This window comes from Myotis davidii, unplaced genomic scaffold, assembly GCF_000327345.1.
Source record: "Myotis davidii unplaced genomic scaffold, ASM32734v1 scaffold641, whole genome shotgun sequence".
In the NCBI taxonomy this organism is placed as follows: domain Eukaryota; kingdom Metazoa; phylum Chordata; class Mammalia; order Chiroptera; family Vespertilionidae; genus Myotis; species Myotis davidii.
Window position 1 is genome coordinate 2,641,245 of NW_006293232.1, and position 23,348 is coordinate 2,664,592.

Genomic DNA, 23,348 nt, shown 5'->3' on the forward strand with positions numbered 1-23,348 from the left:
ACTTGCACAGGCAGAGGGGTATATTTGGGAGCAACCAGGAGAGCAGAGGGGTCAGTAAGGGGTGACCAGGCCGGCATGGAGGGGGTAGTTGGGGTGACCTGGCCGGCAGCTGGGGCCAGTTAGGGGTGATCAGGCCAGCACGCAGAGCCAGTGAGGGGTGATAAGGCTGGCAGATGGGGCAGTTAGGGGTGACTAGATAGGCAGGCAGGTGAGCGATTAGTAGCCAACAGTTTCAGATTTCGAGAGGGATGTCCAACTGCTGGTTTAAGGCGGATCCCCCCGGAGGGGCCAGATTGGAGAGGGGGCAGGCTGGGCTGAGTGACACCCCCCCCGCCCCCCGCCAAGTGCACGAATTTCGTGCTCCAGGTCTGTAGTCAAAACATAAAAGTGATGGCCACAAGATATATAGGTACTAAGTACTAAGGGAATAGAAATGTTCTTAGGGAGGTCAAGGAAGGCTCTGTAAAGGAGGTAACATCTGAGCTATGCTTTAAAGCAGCGGTTGACAACCTTTCAGACCTCACGAACCACCAGTGGTCTCCCCCCCCCGCCCCCCGCACCAAGTGCACGAATTTCGTGCTCCAGGCCTGTAGTCAAAACATAAAAGCGATGGCCACAAGATATATAGGTACTAAGTACTAAACCACCGGTTGGTGACCGCTGTTTTAAAGTACAGTGAGGCAAAAGCAAACAAATACCACCCCCCCTCCCACACACACACACACAAAAGATAAAGCCTTACTATATTAAGACTCTGCTCAAATTTCACCTTCTCTGAGCCCCTTCAGACATCCTCTTTCCTCTATTGGAATCCTTTCTTTTTGCCTGCTTGGTGAATTCTCTCCCATCCCAGGCACCAAATGTAATTAATGAGTGAGCCCACAGTGAGGAGCTGTCAGAGCTGTACACTAGGTTGAATGGCATTCTCTAAAACTCATGTCTGCCTGGAACCTCAGAATGTGACACTGTTTGGAAATACAGTCTTTGCAGTTGTAATTAGTTAAGCTGAGGGCATAATTAATTGGGGTGGGCCCTAACCCGGTGGCTGGCGGCCCTCTAAGAAGGCCATAAGAAGACAGACACACTGGGAGAAGCTATGTGAGGAAGGAGGCAGAGATTGGAGTGATGGTGCAACTCTGAGCCACAGCAGATTGCTGGCAACCACTAGAAACTAGAAGAGAGGCACACAGATTTTTCCCTCTGAGCCCTCAGGAAGGAACCAACCCTGCTGACACCGACAGCGGCAGAAGTAGAATGTTAGGGAACCAGCTAGAATTGTTAAGAAATAATAATCAATTGGGGTGGGCCCTAACCCGGTGGCTGGCGGCCCTCTAAGAAGGCCATAAGAAGACAGACACACTGGGAGAAGCTATGTGAGGAAGGAGGCAGAGATTGGAGTGATGGTGCAACTCTGAGCCACAGCAGATTGCTGGCAACCACTAGAAACTAGAAGAGAGGCACACAGATTTTTCCCTCTGAGCCCTCAGGAAGGAACCAACCCTACTGACACCAACAGCGGCAGAAGTAGAATGTTGGGGAACCAGCTAGAATTGTTAAGAAATAATAATCATGCTCTGTTAACCATGATTGTTTTATTCTGATTAAAGAAGGCGCATTCTAACCTGGCTGCAGCCGCACTCCGGACCTGGGAGCTCACCTGGAATGCAGCCCTTCCTAGATCACTAAGCCGTGTGAAGACCCCAGCCCTTTGCATGTCTGTAAACCGCCCATTTGCCCTTTTGCCTACTTCCTTTTGTACTTCTACCAATATAAGCAGCCGCTTATGGTGGGGTGCAGAGCAGATTTTTGTGGAGGACCTGCTGCTCTCCCGCGTTGCCGGCAGTATTGGAATAAACACTCCCATGTGATTCAACCCTGTCTCTGCTTAATTGGCACAAGCAGTGACAGGCAGCACAGACCCATTGTTTGTCTTATTACACCTTGATTTCTAACTTCTGGCCTCCAGAGCTATAAGCGAGGAAATTTCTGAAACTACCAAGTCTGTGGTAATCTTTTACGGCGGTCTTTGGGAACTCACAAAAGGGTAAGCAGGGACTGAATTATGAAGCCCTTGGCTTCCTATCATACACACAATGGGAAGTCACTGGTGGGTGGCGTGATAAAAATTGATTGTAGAAAGACTATTCCAGCAGTGGAGAAGGGAGAGCACTGGAGAAGAGCCAGACACGGCAGGAGGTTCCTGCAGCGGAGGCGGAGAGTGATAAGCACTGAGAGTGATAAGCACTGAACTGAGGCTGAGGCGAGGGCAGTGGGGAGAAGGGAAGGTGGGCCTGAGAGCTACAGACAGGGGGAAACATGCATTTCAGTGCCCACTTGGTGGTGAGGGATGAAAAGGGGAAGAAGTGAGGCTAATTCTGGGTTTCTAGCTTATCCAAGGATATGGTGGTGGTGGTGGTACCATTAGTTAAAATGGAGTTTGAAGGAACAGATTCACAGTAGAAAAGGGTGAGATGGGAGGCAGCCCCTAGGACGAGAAGTTTTGAACATGAGATACGTGTAGTCAGGAACATCCTGGTTGACACAGGTCGTAGATAACTGAAAATAAAGGGAGAGGGTCTGGCTGGTCTTCTGACTCGGGACTTTGTAGCATGTAAATGGTTGAAGTCAGGAGCCTGGCTGAGATCATCCAAGGAGAATGTGTAGGAGGAGGGGATAAGAGGACCAGGGAGAGATGCGAGGGCCTGCCATTTAAGCGTCGAGAAACAAGAGAACTGAAGAGATGTGAAGGAATTGTCAGAAAGCAGGAAGCAGATAAACTAAGAACAAATTGTACTGAGGAGGTGAAATAAATAGATGTGCAAAAGATGTTTGTTCTTGGTTCTATGATGTTCAGACAGTACCCCACTTTAAAAAAATCACAAATATGGATGTTAAGGATAAGGGGCTACCTGAAAAGGCTAATGCATTCCATGGGCAGCTGACAGAGGACAGAGAAGAAGGGGGTAGGTCATTCCATTCTGCAATCAAGGGAGACACCCAAGGCTCTGTGCTGGGTGATATTCTGGGAGGAGAAACCTGGAAGAGAGATGGTAAGCACAGCATTTGTGTGTGGAAGAAGGAAAAGACTCCTGTCAATAGGATTAGAACCCAGTTAATGGAAGCAGGGAAAAACCTTCCTTAAGCTCTGTGTGAAAACGGAATGGCCCTGGCTGGGTGGCTCAGCTGGTTGGAGTATTGTCCCATATACCAAAAGGTTGCAGGTTTGATTCCTGGTCAGAACACATACCTAGGTTGTGGGATCGGGCTTTGTTTGAGGTGCCTACGGGAGGCAACAGATCAATGTTTCTCACATGGATGTTTCTGTCTCTTTCTCTCTACCTTCCTCTCTCTCTAAAGTTAATGAAAACATATCCTCATGTGTGGTTTAAAAAAAGAAAATGAAATGAATTGTCCTGTAAGGCAGGGAGTTCCCTTTCCATGGATCCCCTGGAAGGGCTTTAAGATCTAGATCAGGGTGGACAAACTCTTTCCTGCAAAGGGTCAGACAGTAAATGTTTGTGAGCCATATGGCCTCTGTGGCAACGATTCGACTCAGTCGCAGTGTGAAAGTTGACACAGGCAATGAGCAAATGAATGAGCACGACTGTGTCCCCATAAAACTGTGTAGAAACAGGGGATGGGCTGCATGTGGCTGGAGCTTGGACGTGATCATTTGCCAAGTCCTGCTCTGACTGCATCCTTGCTTCTCGAGAGTGATCACCGGACCAGCAATTTCAATATTGCCTGGGAACTTGTCAGATATGCAGAATGCAGGCCCCATCAGACCTACTGAATCTGAGTCTATATTTCAACAAAGACCTCCATTTGTAGGCCTATGCACAGAGAGGTGATTCACATGCACACAGAGTTTGGGAAACATGGGTGTAGATGAGTGGTATCTACATTGGAATCCAAGCTAGGCCAACAGCATCAGAAATCTCCCCAAAATAGGTAAAAACCATACTCTTGGCCTTGATACCCCTCTCATCCCCCACCCTCCCCCCCCGCCCCAACTAAGTTCCAATCCAGTGGTCTGGATGGGGCTCAGGAGCCTACATTTCCACACAGATAAGGTTAAGGTTTGAAACCTCTGGTCTGGCAGCCTCAGAGGACCCCTCTAAGTTTCTGTAAAGCCACTTAAGAGAACGAAACAATGATTTGACAAATCTGTTAATTTAACTTTCTTGTTCTTGTTATTTTTCCCTTCTGCTTTTCAGTTTAAAAAACAACAACCCTGCTTTCCTGTTCCGGAAAGAAATCTTGCCTAACAGTTGCCTACGTTATGAACTTGACAAAGAACTGAACACTCCAAAAAAGCCAGTTATCAAAAAGTCCTAAGGCGCCACCTGCTGGTGCCCTTGAGTGCACCCACATTTGCACAAAAGACTTCCCTCAGGGGGTACCAGAGGCCACCAGCAATAGATGGGAGAGAAAGGGAGAAGGAAAAGGAAAGGAGACATGAAAGAAGTAGGTGGGGGAGAAATTACAGTATTAATTATACCACTGCCATAAACTCTATGCTGATGATAAGCACATTGAAATATTACATGAAGTAACTTCTTTGGGTAGAGGTTGGGTCTCCTGGTTTTAATCCTGGCATCAGAGGTGAACTGTGCCTTTCACCCAGAGCCAGATGCTCCTAGAGAGCTACACCTGCTTCTGAACAGGATGTACGAGCTCCCCTTTCCTCTCCTTCCTCCGTGTGTCCTTCCCTCCACGGATGTGTTCTGCACACCCACCACACTGCCCTAGCTGTACACCGATGAATAAGACCCAAGCATGGTACCTGCTTGTATGGAACTGAGTCCTAGAAATAAACAACCACTTAAGTAGAACTAAGGCTAGCAAGTGACATATCCCACGGCGATCCCAGGGAATGTACAATCAGGCAACACAAACCACAACGGGGTACAGCTGGTGTGTAGCTTAGCCGGCACCCCATTCTTTGGCTCTGTGTCTTAGGCAGGGCATGTGGTGTTTCCTGGAGGCTTCACATTGACCCTGCTGGCTCTGGAAGCAGTTTGAATTGGCAACAACCCTCAGTAGGGGTTCAGAGGAAGCTTCTAGGTGGAAATGACATTGAAGCCGCGACCAGAACAATACATTAGGAGTTTGCCAGATCTGGGGGCGGGGAAGGATTGCCAGGGGAGGAGTCTTCGAGCAGAGTGTGTTTGAACAGAAACCGGGGCCTGAGGGAAGTCAGGTTCCCTGGAGCACACGGGGTGGTGAGGCTGCATTGGGAAGTGAGGCTGGGGTGGTTCACAGGGGCCAGACGGAGGGCGAACAGTTAGACAAAATGGTTTGCTTTTTCAAAGCAATGGAGACATTTCGTAGGAACTTGAAGGGCTGTTATTGTTGTTGTTTTTAGGGAAATGACAGACAGGCAAAAAAAAGCACCCGTGATTATGTGGAAATAGCGGGAATGAAGGCAGCAAGCTAAGGGATGATGGCCGGCCACCCTAGAGAGGTGGACAGAGGGATGAAGGATTTAAGAGCTACAGAAAGCAGAACTGATGGGACTAGGGGACTGACAGGATGTGGGGGGAAGGAAAAAGAGTCAAAATGGCTCTCAGGTTTCCGGCTGAGGTCACAGGGTGGATGGTGTGACCCTAATTGAACTACAGGTCCAGGGGGGACAGGAGGGAAGGTGAGTTCAGCCTTGAACTAGTGTTGGAGGCACCTGCCAGACCTTCAAGTGTTCAAGTTCAGGACACACTGGGAGTGTGATCTGGAGCAGAGGAGAGCAGGCTGGTCAGAGATAAAGACATGGAGTTGTTGGCTTATGGAAACTGAAACAAGGGAGCTGATGTGATCCAGGGACAGGGCGAAGCAGGAGAAAAGAAAAGCCTAGGACAGAGCCCAGAGGAACCCCAACTTCTCAGGGATGGGCAAAAGAGAAAGCGTCTGCCAGGAAGACTCTGCCCCAAGGGTCAAGAGGGCATCTGCAGGTGGGCACGGTCCACAGAATTGGATGCCCGAGCGAAGCCAAGTAGGATGAACCTTTGAGTGAGAACTGATGTAGCAACAGGGAGGTGGTTGGTGATCTGGGCAAGATCAGTTTGGTGGAAAGAAATGTGCTGAAGTGTTAATGGGAAGAGAACATGCAAAAAAAAATAAAAGAGGAAAATGGGGGCTGACGTCTGAAGCTACACATGTGGGAGAAACATATGAATCAGAAGGAGACTCTGGGACCTTGCTCTCCCACTATCTGGCCATGGGACCTTGGCCAAGGCATCAACTGCCGTGGTCCTCAGCGGCCCCTCTGTGAAGGGAGAGCTTGGATGAGGTGACCCCAGTCATCCTCACAGACACGAGGTCACTGACTGTGGACAGGACTAAAGAAAACCAATGGGAAAAGTTTTCTGAGCTTGAAAAAGAAGCCAGCAATCCCACGTCTAGGGATCTACTCAAAAGAACTGAAAGTAGGGACCACAGATACCTATAGCCGGTTGTTACACCGGCAAAGGCCTTACAGGAACTCAGTCTTTCATTTGCACAGCACACCCTTATTTTCCCCATGATCCCCAGCTCTCTCTCCCCTGCCAACGCCTCCTACTCCACCACCTCCAAAGCTAGAGCACCCCTCGGACCTCGTCCCTGTTACACTCACTCCCCAGCCAACCCCATCCAGTCCCACAGCCTTAAATCTCTTCTATCCTCTGACAACTGCTACACAGGGTGGGGCAAAGGTAGGCTCACAGTTGTGAGTACATGAAACAGAGTTTATTCTTGTATTATTATGTTTTAATCTTTGTAGTACTTTCCATACAAACAACTGTAATCCTACTACCTTTGCCCACCCTATATTTATGCTTCCACCCACCCTCGGATCTCCAGAACCATCGCCCACTGCCTACCAGGCCATCTAGTATCTCTGATCTCACGTGTTCAAGCAGAATTATTTGGTTTTCCTCCTAATCCTTCTCCTTCCTCAGACTTCTTCAGTGTAGCAAATGGTCTCACCTTTACCCAGCACCTAAAACCTTGGTCATGTCATGTCCTTGATTCTAATTTTTCCTTCTTCCTCCCAGGCCAATCAGGACATCTTGTTGGCTCCACCTTCTGTGATGCCCCCACTCTGTCTCCTGCCGCTATCACTCGCCTGAGCCCAGCGGACAAGCTCCGCTGCCCACGAGCCAGATCCAGCCACAACCAATCGTGCACATGTCATCCACCTCGGCAGAGCCGAGTAACGGCAACAGTGAAACGATGAAACTGGCAACGATGAAAAAATGTGCCCTCTGACCCTTCAGAGCAAAGTTTGCTGACCCCTAGTCTAAGCATCTGATCACCTTGGACAATCCTTTAGTGTAATCCTCTAACCGGCAATAAAACACCAAGTGCTGCTCTTTGAGTGTTTGTTCTTTGCCTTCTCAGAAATAATAACGTCCCTTCCTCTCCATTTTCTGATCAAAACCCTGTGCCTCCCAAGAGGCGCTCTTCCTGTCTCTGTTCTCTCCAGCAAACCCTCACTGAGGATTAACTCCTGGAAACACCATGCTCACCCTGCTCAAGACCTGCAGTGGCTCCCAATGTCCCCCACCGTGTAGACCAGTGATGGCGAACCTTTTGAGCTCGGCGTGCCAGCATTTTGAAAAACCCTCACTTAACTCTGGTGCTGTGTCACATATAGAAATTTTTTTATATTTGCAACCATAGTAAAAGATTTATATTTTTGGTACTTATTTTATATATTTAAATGCCATTTAACAAAGAAAAATCAACCAAAAAAATGAGTTCATGTGTTACCTCTGACATGCATGTCATAGGTTCGCCATCACTGGTGTAGTCTGTACACCTAGGTAGTTTTCAAAGATTCTCTATAACCTGGCCTGACCCTCCAAAGTTGATCAAGGCCCCTTGCTCCCCAATAGAATAAACCAATGCCTTCCCCTCTCCCAGAAGGTGCCATGCTCCTTTCCCAGGCAGTGCCTGTCATCTTTTCTTTCTCTACCTTCTTATTTCTATCATCATTTCAATATGTTCAAAACTCCCTCACACTAAAACAAAACAAAACTTCCTAGACCCCAAACCCTCTATTTACCATCGAGTTTGTTGCTTTCCTTTCTAGGACAGAGATTTTTCTAAAAATGAAAAAACATCTGAAGAAATTGTCTATTACTGTCATCTTTATTTCCTCGCCTCCCACTCACCCACTGTCATCCGGTGCCCACTTCTCCATTAAAATCACTCCTGTCAGGATGACTAATAATTTCACCAAACCCAGTAAGTTCTGTTCCACCTTTATTGCACTCTTCTCTCAGCAGCATTCCACCACACTCTCCTTTTTTCATCTAGCTTCCTGTTTATTCCTTCTCAGTATCTTCTTCACATGTTTGTTTTCTTCACTAAACAGTAAGTTCCTAGAGGAAGGGACCACGGCCTGTGTGGTTCTCTGATAGCAAATATACTAGAATGTCTATGGCAGGCCCTCAACCAATGTTAGAAAAAACCAACTCCCTGCCACTTACTGTTTTCAGTTTGAGAACTTCCATTTCCCTGGGAAATTCTCCATATTATCTTGATTCTTGGAACATTGTATTAATGACTATTTTCAAGTGTGTGTCTCATAACTACTATTATCTGGAACTCCTGTGGGTCTGTTTCTAGTTCTGGTTTTTCTCTTGACTTTCTTACACCCTGCTTTTTAAAAAAATATATATTTTATTAATTTTTTACAGAGAGGAAGGGAGAGGGATAGAGAGTTAGAAACATCGATGAGAAACATTGATCAGCTGCCTCCCACTGGGGATGTGCCTGGAACCAAGGTACATGCCCTTGACCAGAATCGAACCTGGGACCCTTCAGTCCGCAGGCCGATGCTCTATCCACTGAGCCACACCGGCCAGGGCCCTGCTTATTTGTAATTGAGTGCTGAACATTACATGTGAAAACTGGTGCAAGAATCTGAGGCTCTGGATGAAGGGACCCCTCCTCCAGAGAGACTGGTTTGTTTTGGCTTCTGGTTGGCAGGCAGGCTGGAGAGACGCGGGTAATCCCATATCTCACTCATTCCATTGGTACTGAAATGATTCACACCAGGGCTCTGGTCTCTCTGAGGGCTGGTTTAATTCTGGATTACCACTTCTCTTCAGCAATGGCCTTTCAAGCCTTGGATGTTGAACGGTGTCCTTCCAACTAAGGCAGGTCCCAACTCCAATTTTTGTCTCCAGCTCTATGAACCTGGCAAGAGCTCTGCTCAGATCCCAAGCCAAACTTCCATCCACACAATCCAGACTGCCACCGCCAGAAGAGAGCTCCTTAATCCTCACTAATACTCACAACCTAAGGCCTGCCCACCACGCTGCTCTGTCAGATCTCCCCTCCCACCCTGCAGGAGCAATGGGAGCCCAGAGACCTGGTTCTAATCTCAGCCAGCAACTCGTCCTGTGACTCCTAGGCTTGACCTGTCCAGGGACCCCCTATCCTTCTGTGTAAAATGCAGTTGGATCAAAATCTCCGGCTTTCTTCCTGCTCTGAAAGTTTTGCAACCTCTAACCTTTCTGACATAAGGACAATCCCATCATTGCCCAGCCCTGATTACAACTTTCTATTCTCATAAGAACATTATAACAAATGGATTTAAAACGACAACAGCATGATGGATGGAACTGGAGAGCATTATGCTAAGTGAAATAAGCCAGTCGGTGAAAGGAAAATACCACATGATTTCATTTGTGGGATATACTAGTAAAGAACATTATAAACTGGTGAACAAAAATAGATACAGAGCCAAAGAAACATCAAACAGACTGTCAAACTACAGCGGGAAGGCTGGGGGTGGGGGGAGATAGGGGAGGCTGGGGGAAGGTCAATGGGGAAACATATGTACTACTATTTGTAATACTTTAAACAATAAAATAAAATAAAATAAAAAAAACCCACAACAGCATGGATTTAGATTTGCAAGCAAACTGTTCAATTTCTGGAACTGTGCCCTTTCATACTGAAGAGCCTTATTATTTCTTGCCCTGGCTATAAAGTCATGCAAAATGGATGAGAACCCAACTAACGCTAAGGCTGAAAGTCAGAGAGAACAGCCCAAGCCTAAAGAAGTGAGTCACTGTAGGGCATCACTATGCCGAATGGCACACAATAAACAAACATGAGGGGAACAGGCCTGAGTCTTAGCCAAGGACTTAAATTATTCTTTTTAAAAAAGAAGGACGCTGACTGTGTTTGGCAACAGGCCAAGGCGGGAGAGAGTCAAACAAACTTCATCCTTTGCCTTTTCAGAAGCTAAAATACCACACTTTCCCCAGTGGAGGAATAGCGGAAGGTACACACACGTTCTATTTGTGTTCACCCTGGACAAAAGAACCAGTGGTGGAAGATAATGACATGTCGAAACAAAGCCCTACTTTCATAAACGCAGAGAAGAGAAGACCTCCTGGGGCCTCGTCACTCTGCAGAGAACGTCCTGCACAAACGTGCCAATGCTGGCCCGGGGTCTGCCATGCCCAGCCTCTGTGTCCCCCCCCCCGCCCCACCACTCCCCCGACCACAGAGCTCCTATACCTCTTCCCTATAGGACACACGCGTCTCCTGTGTAGTGTCTCCCCTTCCTTGCGGTGTCTGTGTCCATCAGAAAGCAAAGGAATCTATTCCAAAAGCTGTGCTGCAGCCCAGACCCCCAGAGGGAGTCATCCCTGGGCGTCTCGGTGCTCAGTCACATGCCAGCTGGAAGCAAATGAACTCTCTGTTGGTCCCAAAGCTATGCTACTATCTAACGATGCTCATTCAGGCATTCAAAACGTACTGAGAGCTCACTACGGGCCAGACACTCAGACGGGCCTTAAGGATAGAAAGGTGACCAGGATACATGAGGTGCCTGCCGTTACGGAGCTCAAATGCAAAAAGTGCCTCAGTTTCCCCATCTGCTAAATGAAAGTGCTGGACCAAGTTCCCCTGAGGCTCCTTCTGATTTTAAAGTGCTACAGTTGTACAATCGGAGTTAAGCCCTGGTTGGCCGGATATATCTGCGTGGCAAGGGCTGGCACAGCCTCTCTGGGCCTGGGTACCCACATCTCTAAAGCAAACAGGTGACATGGGGAAAAGTCCCCATTACCTTGTGCAGGCACAGGGCGAGGTTTCCAGCGCCGCCCTGCAAGGAGTCCGTCTGCTGAACGGCAGCCCAACAGTAAGAATCCACGAAGGCAGCCTGACGCCAGGAGAAAGAACTTGGGGAGAAACAGCTTATCTGTGTACCTAAGAAACAAAACAAAAACAGATGTTCCAGGTGAATGGAAGCGCAGGGTCTGGACCCCTCCCACCCCGCCCGCCTCTCCCTCCTGCCTCTGGTTTTCCAGTGAGAGCTAAGGTGGGGAGCACCACACAGGTGTAAGGGCAGAGCTGAACCAAATGCCCACGTGCATGATAAAGCTGAGTATTTGAGAGTTTTGGGGGCCAACACTGGTCATGACAGCAGCTTGCGCTCAGGTGGGGGAAAACTCTTGAAAGAAGTAAAACCACCATAAAAAGAAAAAGCGAGCAGGAAAAGAACCAGAACCAAAAATGTACGGAGGAAACCTGCACAGAGTTGGTTCCCTTTGGGGTGAGGGATGAGAGAAAGGAGGGGGACTACAGGGTGGGGGCGGGGCAGGGAGCAGGAGAGTCAGTGCAGACAAGTAGACTAGAAAGGAAGGCCTCTTGGAACAAAGAGACAAAGAACTTTTAGCCCGAGGAAGAGAAAGCTGATGGAACATTTGGCAATACTTTGCCTGATGACAAATCAGCAGCTTTCCATCTCCTCTAACAAAAAAGGCGAAGGCTGAAACTGCAGCCCAAGTGTTCACATTTGGAAGGCAGATGCTCGGGAAGGCAAGCCTCCAGGCAGGGAGACGGATGCTGGATGGGGCGTCAGGAGAGCTGGGTCCTGCTTGCTGTTACCTTGCTCTTCTGGGAGCTCGGAACTCAGTCCTCTCCTCTGCAAACTGGGACTATATCACTCTGCAAATGCTCCCACTCCCTGCTTCCTGAAGACTCTCCATGCTCCCCGAGGGCCTGTGTGCCCTTCTTACTCACACAGGCCATGTGGGAAATTGGCCAAGACTTTTGGGGTGCAGGGCTGAGGCTGTGCCCCCACTCCTTGACAGCAGGCACAGCACCTGGCACTGAGCCTCTCCTGGCAGCGCCTAGCCCAGCCGTGCTTCTCTGTCCCGTCAGCACACCTAGGAGCCTGGGTGTGTCACAGGCACAGAGACCAGCTGCTGAGGCCATGAGCAGGCACACGCTTGTCCACATCCTGTGCGGCGGGAGAGGAAGTGTTAGGTGCAGCACTGATGTTAGCTGTACTGAAACCTAACTCTGCCACTCACAGCTGCGTGACCTCAGGTCACCTAACCTCCCAAAGCCAAGGATCTCCAAAAGGGCGATGGCATTAATGTCTACCTTCTTAGTGTAGCGCCTGGTTCCCAGTGGTTGCGTAATAAGCATTATACTCTTCTACACGAAGGAACTAGTGTATTCTGTTACAGCTTTAAAGGTGGGGGCATGCCCACCTTTCTCTCTTCCCTCCCTACAGAGAGGGGACAGGGATGGTGAGAAGACACTGAACTGAATTCCCCTACTCCCCAGGGCATAAAAAGCCTAGAAGGGTCACCTTTCCCTGGGGAGGGGGTGGCCTTGATAGCTGTGACAGGAGAGGGCAGTGATGGGGATGTTGTCCCGAGAGTACATTCCTGTGGTGGCGGAAGGGGCAATGGGCACGGCCCTGAGCATCCCTTCTTCTTCTTCATCGGTGCCTTTATGTCCACAGGCGTCGAGAAAGGAACTCTCAGGGAGAGCCCGTGGAGATCACTGTGGAAAGTCAGGTGCCACTAGAACATGCCTGTAATACCTGCTAGGAATGGCTTACGTATGAGTTGGGGGTAGGTAAGATATTTCAGGTCCCTTCCAACTCTCTCATCCCATTAAACTTGAGTTCTTACATTTTATAAGAACAGAGCAGTCAGGACAGTGCAGGACCATGGGGCTAACGTCACACTGCTCTCCCATCAGCAGGACTTCGTCAAAAAGCTTCCGGTGTGGCCACCAAGACATCCTCAGTATGATGACAGAGGCACAGAGGGGCAGGCAGGCTCAGCTTACACATGGGTGGGTCCTGGCAAGTCGCTTGCTTGGCAACGACTGTTCAAATATTTTTTCATGAAAATGGACAACGCTGTTAGGATTTCATGAGAACCTGTCTGGCCCATGGGTTCCTTAGGTATTGTTCTCTTAGTACATGTAGCCAACATACAGTAACATTCTTTCTGTTGGAAAATGTGCTTCAAGTTCTGTCTTGGGACCTCAGGGGCCTACACCAAGGCAGTGGTAGAAACTGCTGGAGCATAAATAACTAAACTTTTTGTTTCAAAGCTTTTGCAAAAGAGCAAGATGGGAAATATAACTGAGTCACAAGAGACAGAGATGAGGATGTGGATGTGCTGAGCTCACAAGTCAATGTCCTTCATCTGGAATAGAAGGTCAGAGGAAAAGATAGCAGGCAACCAATATTCATAGGACACCAAGCAGCTCTTAGATCATCACCTCATTTGAACCTCACAACCAAGCTGAAAAAGAGAGAAAGAGGGAGAGGGAGGTGGATAAAGAGATCCATGTTATTTTCATTTTATCCTGGAGGAAACCAAAACTCAAAGTAGTTCAGTAATCCCCCACCCAAGCTAGAAAATGGTAGCACCAGAATTTGAAACTGTGCCCAACTCTCATTCTCTTAGAACCCTCCTCCAATAAGGCCATGCTGTAGGAGGTCCTAGGAGCCAGGCCCAGCTGGAGTTGGGATGGTCTGAACAAATAGTTCCTCCAAGTGACAAGAACAGGCAGAGCTTCCTGGGAAGGGTCAAGGACCAATCTGGGGAACCAGATCACCCAGGGCATGACAGCTCAGCCTGGCTTATAGGCACCCATGTCGGGGTGCTCAGCTGTTGCCATGGGGCTAGGATGCTTGGGTCCTGGACCATCCCGCTCCATGTCCAAATGTACTCCCACATCCTTTATCCCACTTTTCAAAAATAATATCGAAAGGTGCACAGGTGTTTTATATTTTGCCTAGTAACCTTCCCGTTCTCCCCTGGACTATTCATCCTAAAGCTCAGTTCTAATCCTGACATTCCCTTGGCTCAAGTTTTTTTTACGGGTTCTCCTTTGCACATCGTATAAATCCAAACTGATGCTCCAATCCAACCCAATTATTGCTACAGCTTGCACAGGCCTGATTCATTCCTAACTCTGAGCTTTTCCTCACAGTATTCCCTCTACTTGGGGCCCTCTCTCCAATACTTGTTTGTTAAGTCAATGCCCCTCCACGTCCACCTCCATGGCTCATCTCGTCCTCCTCCATGGCTCATCTCGTCCTCCTCCATGGCTCATCTCGTCCACCTCCATGGCTCATCTTTCAAAACCCACCTCAAATGGTCACCTTCACCATGAAGCTTCTTCCCCAATGAGTTCCCAGAGCCCTTTGAAGCCATCAGAGACGTGCAGATAATCACCTTCAACCATGCTGTACAAACATGCAGGTATGTCTCATCTCCTCTAGTAAGATCTCAACTCTTGGCTGGTAGGGTTGACAGAGAATCAATCTCAATCTCAATCTCAATCTCTCTCTCACTCTCTCTCTCTCTCTCTCTCTCTCTCTCTCTCTCCCCCTCCCCCGTATCCTAAAATAACACTTGTCTGGTATTTTAAACATTTCAAAGTACTAATATAAAGACTGTCTCAATGTTCAAGTACCCCTGTTTGATAGCCAAGAAAACAGCCCCCTGACCTACAGCAATCTGAGTCCCACACTCTGCTCCACCCTGCTGTGTGTTGGCTGAATGAACACGGATTCCTAGGGGGAGCTTTAGTGAGACATACACTGCCCTCACAACTGCAGAGAAAGCATGAAGCGGGTCTCAGGTTTACACAGGGAACAGAGAACACCACTTTCCCCCGGCTGGGAGCTGTGGGCTTTACCCTCATGTGTCTGGCCAGATATTATGAAAGACCACAAGGAGGAAACATGTGTTCATGGGCACTGTGGAAGCAGCGACAACATCTGCTAAGTAAGTAACCCAACCTCAGACATCCTCCCTGCCCCTCCTTCTTGGACTCGGCTTGGAGCCCAGGGCGCCCACACTAGAGTCACACCTTCTCCCTGAGTGGCAGCCCAGGCAGCTTACACCCGTAGCAGCTGGTGGAGAACCCGAGGGTGCACAGGACCAGAGCCAGAAAGGGCAAGCCTGACCAGTGATTTCTCAATGGCACCCACACAGCTTGTGCAAGGCCACACCTGCTGCAGCTTGCACAGGCCTGATTCATTCCTAACTCTGAGCCTTTCCTCACAGTATTCCCTCTACTTGGGGCCCTCTCTCCAATACCTGTTTGTCAGGATTAGAACTGAGCTTTAGGATGAATAGTCCAGGGGGAAACGGGAAGGTTATTAGGCAAAATGTTACTAGGCCATGGTTGGTCAGTTCCCAGTCCAACCTTGAAAAGAGTGACTTTGGCCTAGTTACCTATGGCCCCGCCCCCTTGAACAGGCTTTCATTTCACTCTTATGCATCACTAACCCCCATCTGAGGGGCTGTAAGTTCTGAGCAAGCCCCTGTGTCCCCTGACAAACACCCACTCCCAGGTGCTGTGTGAGAATGCTCCCGGTATTTGCCTCTGCATTTATATGCTACCTACAACTGGGAGGTGGCACAGGGCTCAGGCCTCTTGAGGAGTTAAGAAAACTCACCAAAACCACAAGTTTAACAAAAATAAAAACACGAATAGAAGGATCTAGGTAGCTGGCTGGGAGAACTTTAGAGGACCTTTCAAATAGAAGAGATTTGAAGCTGAAATAACTGATACATAGGAAAGCGTCAAGAGGCAGTAGAAGGCAAGCACAGAGAACTATTCCCTTGTGTGTACTTTTAGCCGCATTTTAAAGATGGGAAAAGTGAGGCACTGAGATCACATGGCTAGTAGGTTGTAGAGCTGGTTATCATCCTGGGAGTCTGTCTTCACCTTCAGACACAAGAAAGAGGAGACATAGGAGCACAGGTTGTTGACAAAGGTTGAGTCATAGATGGTGGAAAGAGAAAGGAGGAGACAGGAGAGTTTCTTTAAGGGGAAGTAGATCCTGGGGTTGCTGTTTTGAGGTAAAAAGTAAAACTAGAGTAAAATAATGATGATATCAATTATAATCATTACTATCTACATAACTTCTTAAAATTTACAAAATATTTTTATTTTGCAAAACAAAAACTCGGTTTAAATTCAAAGTAATATAAATTATATTCACATACACATTTATGTATTTATTTGTTTATTTGTGCATTTATTTTATTTATTATTTATATTCACACACACATTTATGTATGTATTTATTTATTTATGCATTTATTTTATTTATTATTTAAATCATACTACAACCTAGAAAGCACCGAACTTAAAAATTCTGGCTCATTTTAAGGTTGCCCCAAAAAAGAGAAAACGATTATAAACTCTCAAGTTCAATGAGAATAATCACATAAAGAGGACCATGAATGTGCAGAAGAGAGAAAGAGATGGGTGGTGGTCAGATCTTAAACACAGAACAGTGCACTCACAGGACAAAACAGGCCTGGGTCTGTTTAAAGTACCTTTGACCCCAACATGATAAAACCGATGACCCACAGGGTCTGCCCCAAAGGACCCTACCTTGCCGAATACTCCAAGCTCCCAGCTCTCATAAACTGCAGCAATATTCTAAGAATCTCAGAACATCTTCTCTTTCTTAAGAAGGAGCCAAGGAATACCTTTCCATTTACTAGGTGGGGTGCTGTCTGATTCATGAATCGTTCAATAAAGCCAATTAGATCTTTACATTAAAAAGAAAAAAAAGAGCCAAATTTCTCCCCTTTCACCACCCCATCAGACTTCCACCCAGACCAGCCTTTAAACCTAAGCAACTAAATATATCCCGGAAGTCCCAAACTGTCCATTACTGCCTTCGTTTTTGCAGGAACTGACCCCAAGGCACACATGAGTTTTAAACCGGCACAAAAAGATAAGTACTCTCTGTAGCCCAAACAAAACAAAAACTAATTGAAATGATAGTCTTCTTTTCCTTTAAACCAAAATGACTCACCAGAGCTCTCGTGTCCACAGCTAAGCCTGACTTTTAAAGAGAAGCCAACCAGGGCGAACATCTGCTCCTTTGCGAAGATGGACATCATCAAATGTGAACTTCTAAACAGGTTCCAAGAAGTCCCCAGACACTCCTCTACCCACCCACATTGTACAGAGCAATACACAACTGCTCAGGACTTCAGAACTGTTTTCCCTTCTGGGTCTAACACACTATCTAAACCTGTGGGTCGCAACCCCTTTGGCGGTCGAGGCACCCTTTCACAGGGGTCGCCTAAGACCATCCTGCATATCAGGTATTTACATTACGATTCATAACAGTAGCAACATTACAGCTATGAAGTAGCAACGAAAATAACTTTATGGTTGGGTCACAACATGAGGAACTGTATTTAAAGGGCCAGAAGGTTGAGAACCACTGCGCTAGATAAAGGCCCCCTCAGTGCACACTGCTCTCATGCATGAGGAGGGAATATAAGCCTGTACTGACCGACCACATGGTCCAGGATGTGTGACCACAGGGAACATGCAACCAAGCTGGTGAGCCTCAGATGGAACCTTCAAGGCTCCTTTAATTAAATCAAGAATGATGATGCCCTAGCTGGTTTGGCTCAGTGGACAGAGCATTGGCCTGTGGACTGAAAGGTCCCAGGTTCGATTCTGGTCAAGGGCATATGGCTGGGTTATGGGCTCAACCCGCAGTAGGGGGCGTGTAGGAGGCAGCCGATCAATGGTTCTTTCGCATCGTTGATATTTCTATCCTTCCCTTTCCCTTCCTCTCTGAAATCAATAAAATATAAAAAGAAGTTGCATTTTAAAAAAAATGATGGCATAAACAATCTAATATTAGATAGCTTGCTAAGTGTAAGAGGGGAAAGCAAAAAGGAAGTTGGAATGAGACGACAGCCCCAAGGAATCACTGTGGGGAGCCGATATAGGGTTAAGCCTCGGGCTGACCTGTTGGTAAAGGCACAAACAATTCCCAGCTTAGAGGGCACAGTCCTCTTAGCATAATTAGGCTTGACCTTAGGAGGCTCCCTAGATCTTATCTGGGAAGCTAATAGGCTGAGAAAGTGCAGGAAGTATAACCATGGTGTAAACAAGTGAAACTCACAAGAACAAAAACAAGTGAAACTCACAAGAACAGTGTAACTTTGGTAACCACTACCTTGTTTACCTCTCACTATAAAATAAAGGCTCAGCTAGTCTTGGGACCTCTCTCTGTGGCCTCAGCCAGGCACAGGAAGATGCACGGAGACTAAGGAAAGCTAGAGAGGTCTGAACGCTGTCTCTGTGTAAAACATTCTTCGCGGACTCGTCCACACCTTTGGGACCCCCTGGACCCCCTGGGCTGGACCCCGGAAAATCACGAAGCTGGATTATACCCAGAAGGAGAGATGAGAGAACTCAGGAGCAGTTTGAAGGGTTTCTTTCCTCTGGTGGAGAGCCCAGTCCCTTAGCTCGCCCAGGAGTCAAAACCACGCAAAAGAACTTGTATAAACCCAGTGTAAAACGTAACAGTTGCCCAGTGAATAAAATTTTCATAACTTGGGTACCAGAGGAAGAAAGACATAAAACCTCAATGTTCTACTAAACATGCAAAATATTACTCGGTGTATCCAAATATAATTTTATTTTAAAAAAAATTTTGTCCTCAGATTAACTCAAACATACAGAAAATAATGTAACAGATACCTAGGAGTTTAAAACAATATGGACATTTTGCTGTAGTTACCTCATCTCTTTATAAAACATGTTATTTTGATTTTTTTTCAGACCTACAAAAATGTTACAAGAATATTACAATGCTATGCACCCATAAAAAAGAGGAAATCTGCCATTTGCGTAAACACAGATGGACGAGGAGGGCATTATGGTAACAAATAAGACAGACAGAGGAAAACAGTGCATGTCTCACTTATATGTTTTAGCTAATAAAACAGAACTCTTAGAAACAGGGAACAGATTGGTGGCTGCCAGAGATGGGAGGTTGGAGGGTGAAGGAATGAGCAAAGGTCGTCAAAAGTCACAAATTCTCAGTTCTAAGAAAAGTAAGTCATGGGATGTAAGATAAAACATGGTGACTATAAGTTAACAACAATAGGTTGTATATTTGAAACCTGCTTTGAAAGTAGATCTTAAAAGTTCTCTTCACACACACAAATTATAACCATAAGAGGTGAGGGGTGTTGGCTAACGTTATAGTGGCAATCATTTCGCAATTAATACATATGTCAAATCATGACGCTGTACACCTTAAACTTACACAATGTTATATGTCAATTATATCTCAATAAAACAAAGAAAAAATAAATAAAAGTTGTAAACCTGCATAAAACACAGTATCTTTAAAAAAGCCTATTTCAATGAAATGCCATAGACTCTGGAATTTAGATTCAACCACTACCAACATTCTGCCACATGTCCTCTCTCTATGCATAGGCACAGGTAATATACGCATTCTTTTCTTTTTCTGAACCACTTGAGAGTAAGTCGCAAAGATCATAACCCTTTACTCTCAGAGTATTTATTTCTAAGAACACATTCTCTTCAGTAACCCAATGCAATCACAAAATTAGAAAAATCTGATACAATATTGTAATCTATATTCAGATTTCCCCCACTATCTTTTGAAGCCACTATTTTTCAACTATGGTTGCAAAATGAAGATTTTCCAACTTTATCCTTCCCTCTACATTTATTAGTTGGCATCCTATATAATAAAAGCCTAATATGCAAATCAGATGAACAGCGGAATGACCGGTCACTATGACCCACACTGACCACCAGGGGGCAGACACTCAATGCAAGAGCTGCCCGCAACCCGCAGGCCCCAGGCCAGCCAAGGCAGGTGCCACCGGGGGGCTCCCCCAATTGCCCCACAGGGGGAGGCGACCAGCGGCAGTGGCGGGGGAGGGCTGCAGCGAGCAGGCTGTGCCAGGCTGACCAAGGCGGGTGATAGCGGGGCCCCCTGATCACCCCATAGATCGGCCCTGATCACCTGCCAGGCCTAGGGACCCTACCTGTGCATGCACCGGGCCTCTAGTTTTACTATAAGGAGGAATTTCCCCTCCCCTGCAATTGTTTCTTAGTATCAATATGGACTCTCAGTCTCTTGTTCTTCAATATGTTATAATCCATTTCTGTTGTGCATCTGGGTGCTCATGCTGTGTCAAAGTACATCCTGTGTCCTTCCAATAGGCCCCTCTCATCCACACTTCTTGGCACAAGATGTTCTGGGCTTCTCTTTTCGTCTCCCTGCCCCAGCCCTGCCATTTGCCATTTCTCCAAGGAGCCCTCAGTTCCTTTTAGTGGGTAATAAAAGTTTAACACCAAGATGCTAGATGCACTCATGACTACTGCTCCCAGGCCCTTTCAGAAGACACAGCTAGGAAATCAGTGTGTGTGTGTGTGTGTGTGTGTGTGTGTATGTGTGTTTATACTGAAATTTTTATTCCAATCCAACACCACTGGGTTCTTCCTTGCTATTCCTATTTCATGATTGTATCGTCCTTCTTTTACAGTGAGAACTCCAGCTCCCAATTGTATCATAGTTACTCGTTTGCTCAATCCTAAAATCCACACAAAATAATTTTAAAAGCAAAGACATCTGATTTTCACTTTAAAAGGTTTACACTGGTGTCTTCTCTGAGCAAACGATAGCACAGTGCTGTGGAAGGGCGCCTGGCCCCTGGTCCCGGAATGGGAGGCCGCAGCAGCTTCCATGGAGGATCTAGCAGTCACACGGGGCTGAAGTCGAGGCTGGTCGGGGCCAGGGCCAGGGCCAAGTCCGTAGAGCTCACAGAAACAAGGATGAGCACAAGGAGTGGACCTCTGTCACCAAGCTAGGCCGCCTGGTGAAGGCATAAAGATCGAGTCCCTAGGGAGATCTACCCCTTCTCCCTGCCCATCAAGGAATCTGAGGTCACTGACCTTTTTCCTGGGGGTTTTGGAAAGATTTTGAAGATTTTGCTGATTTTGAAGATTATGCTGGTGCAAAACAGACATATGGTGGCGAGAGGACCCAGTTCAAGGCATCTGTCGCCATCAGGAACTATAATGGACATGTTGTCTAAGTGTTAAGTGCTCAAAGGGAGCAGCCACTGCCATCTGTGGGGCCACCATCCTGGCCAAGCTCTCTACTGTCCTGTGCAGCGAGGCTACTGGGGGAACAAGATCAACAAGCCCCACACTAGCCCTTGCAAGGTGACCAGCAGCTCTGGCTCTGTGCTGGTGCACCTCATCCCCACCACAGAGGACTGGCATCGTCTCAGCCCCTGTGCCCAAGGTGCTGCTGCTGATGGCGGGTATCCATGACTGCTACACCTCGGCCAGGGGCAGCACTGCCACCCGGGGCAACTTCGCCAAGGCCACCTTTGATGCCTCCAAGGCTTACAGCCATCTCACCTGTGACCTCTGGAAAGAGACCATGTTCACCAAGTCTCCCTCTCAGGCATTCACTGACCATCTCGTAAAGACCCCACCAGAGGTTCTGTACAGTGGACCCAGGCTCTGGCTGTGGCCGCCACATAATTTTATGCAAGACAAATAAATGAAGTGGATTTAGCCTGTTAAAAAAATAAAAAAAAGGTTCACACTGGATGTTATGTCAATAACTGGCCCTTTGGGTTAAGAATAGAAGCAGAGACCAGTTAGGAACCTATTGTAATTGTCCAGGTGAGGGATCATGTGAAGAAACAGTCACAGCACACATCTGTCTGAAGTTTCTTCTATCACCTCTAGGTCCTTCCTACCCTGGTCCAGGCCAAAGACTCTGGTTCCATGAAATGAAAATGAATGCAAAAGGTCAGATGGAAGGTAGAAGGGAAATCAACACAAATAACTCTACTGTAATACTATTTATGTGGGTGTTTGTTTGTTTTTAATGTAGTGTTCTGGAGAAGCACTAAAATTAACAAAATTTATGGATATTATAGGATTAGGGCATATCATGCAAAATCTCTGCAGATTTTTATTAATTACAAAATTTTAATGTGGACATTATTATAGGTGTCCCCTCCCCCTTCTGCAGACTTTGAGCCTAGAACACTAACCAAACAGCAACAATCCTGATGGAAACATCCTAGTGGGATAAAGGGGTGTGATAAGGAAGGGGCTGGAGCTGCTGTGTAAGGCACAAAAAAATTAAAATAAAATAAAATAAAAAATGCACAAAGACTAGAGAGCACTTCCGAAAAAGGGCACGTGAACAAACAGAGCCAAGAGGAAGAGCCTGGGGTGAGCGGGCACTGTGTGCCTGCCACACTCCTCTGCAGCTTGCTTCCTCCAGATCCTCTTACTTGGTGGCACAAACCATTCACACGCTGGGGGAAAAAGGCTTATGAGCATCTGTAACACTCACATTATCCTGGCAGTCCCCTACGGCAGGGGTGGGGAACTTCTTTTCTGCCAAGGGCGGGCCATTCAGATATTTATAACATCCTTCGTGGGCCCTACAACATTATAAACTTAACAATTAGCCTGCTATATTTGGTCCAACATTTAATGAACTCACCCCTAATGCCTTGGCAGGGCCTGACCAAATGATTCATGGGCCTGATACGGCCCGAGGGCCAGATGTTCCTCATCCCTGCCCTATGTGCTGATAACAGAAGCTACTTCCCATCACAGAATCACCTGCTGAAGAACACTTGTCATTTAGTAACTACTACGACTGGATAGGAATTAGTTAGATGCTTTCACTCAAAGAACCCGTCAGGGTACCAGTCATCATATTTAGTCCCATTTGTCAGATGAGGAAATAGAGGTTCAGAGAGATTAACTCCCAAAGCCAGACAGATAACATTTGGTATAGGTTGCGATACAATCTCACGCGTGTGGCCCTACTCTATCCCCAATGTGATGATGCCCTGGGGATGAGTGACAGGGCATGGAGGCAGGGCGGAGTGGAGAAGGACAGGCACTGTGGAATGCAAGGCCTGTCAGTAACACACGAAGCAGCAGGAGAGGGCCAGCCTCAATCTCCTCAGAAGCCTGGTCCTGAGCTCTAGGCCTTAAGTTCACTTTCATCAAAGTGTCATCAAAAACCACAGAGCCAACAAGGGCAGCCCCATGTGGTCACTGGCTGGTGTGTGAAGACCTAACCCAGAGCAGCTAGTGCTGTTCTGTGTGGCAGGGTGGCCGGGACTGCAGGCATGGACTTAGTTCACCCAGTAGGGGTGGAGGCTGGGCTCATGAAGAAAAGGACCAGAGAGAATAAACTACAACATCAAAAATGTCACAGCAGG

The 23,348-nt window shown here is 47.2% G+C and overlaps 1 protein-coding gene and 1 pseudogene across 1 annotated transcript in view; one reads left to right on the plus strand and one right to left on the minus strand.

Moving 5' to 3' along the window:
- Positions 1 to 14,502, minus strand: part of PANX1 (pannexin 1) — a 24,050-nt gene extending 9,548 nt beyond the window's left edge. The window contains exons 1-2 of the mRNA XM_015565989.1: positions 14,426 to 14,502; positions 11,069 to 11,315 (exon numbers count right to left, since the gene is read on the minus strand). Of these exons, the coding sequence (XP_015421475.1) occupies positions 11,069 to 11,315; positions 14,426 to 14,502 (324 nt within the window). The remainder of the gene's footprint in view (positions 1 to 11,068; positions 11,316 to 14,425) is intronic.
- An 11-nt stretch (positions 14,503 to 14,513) lies between these two features.
- Positions 14,514 to 21,633, plus strand: LOC102770403 (annotated as a pseudogene).
- The last annotated feature ends 1,715 nt before the right edge of the window (positions 21,634 to 23,348 follow it).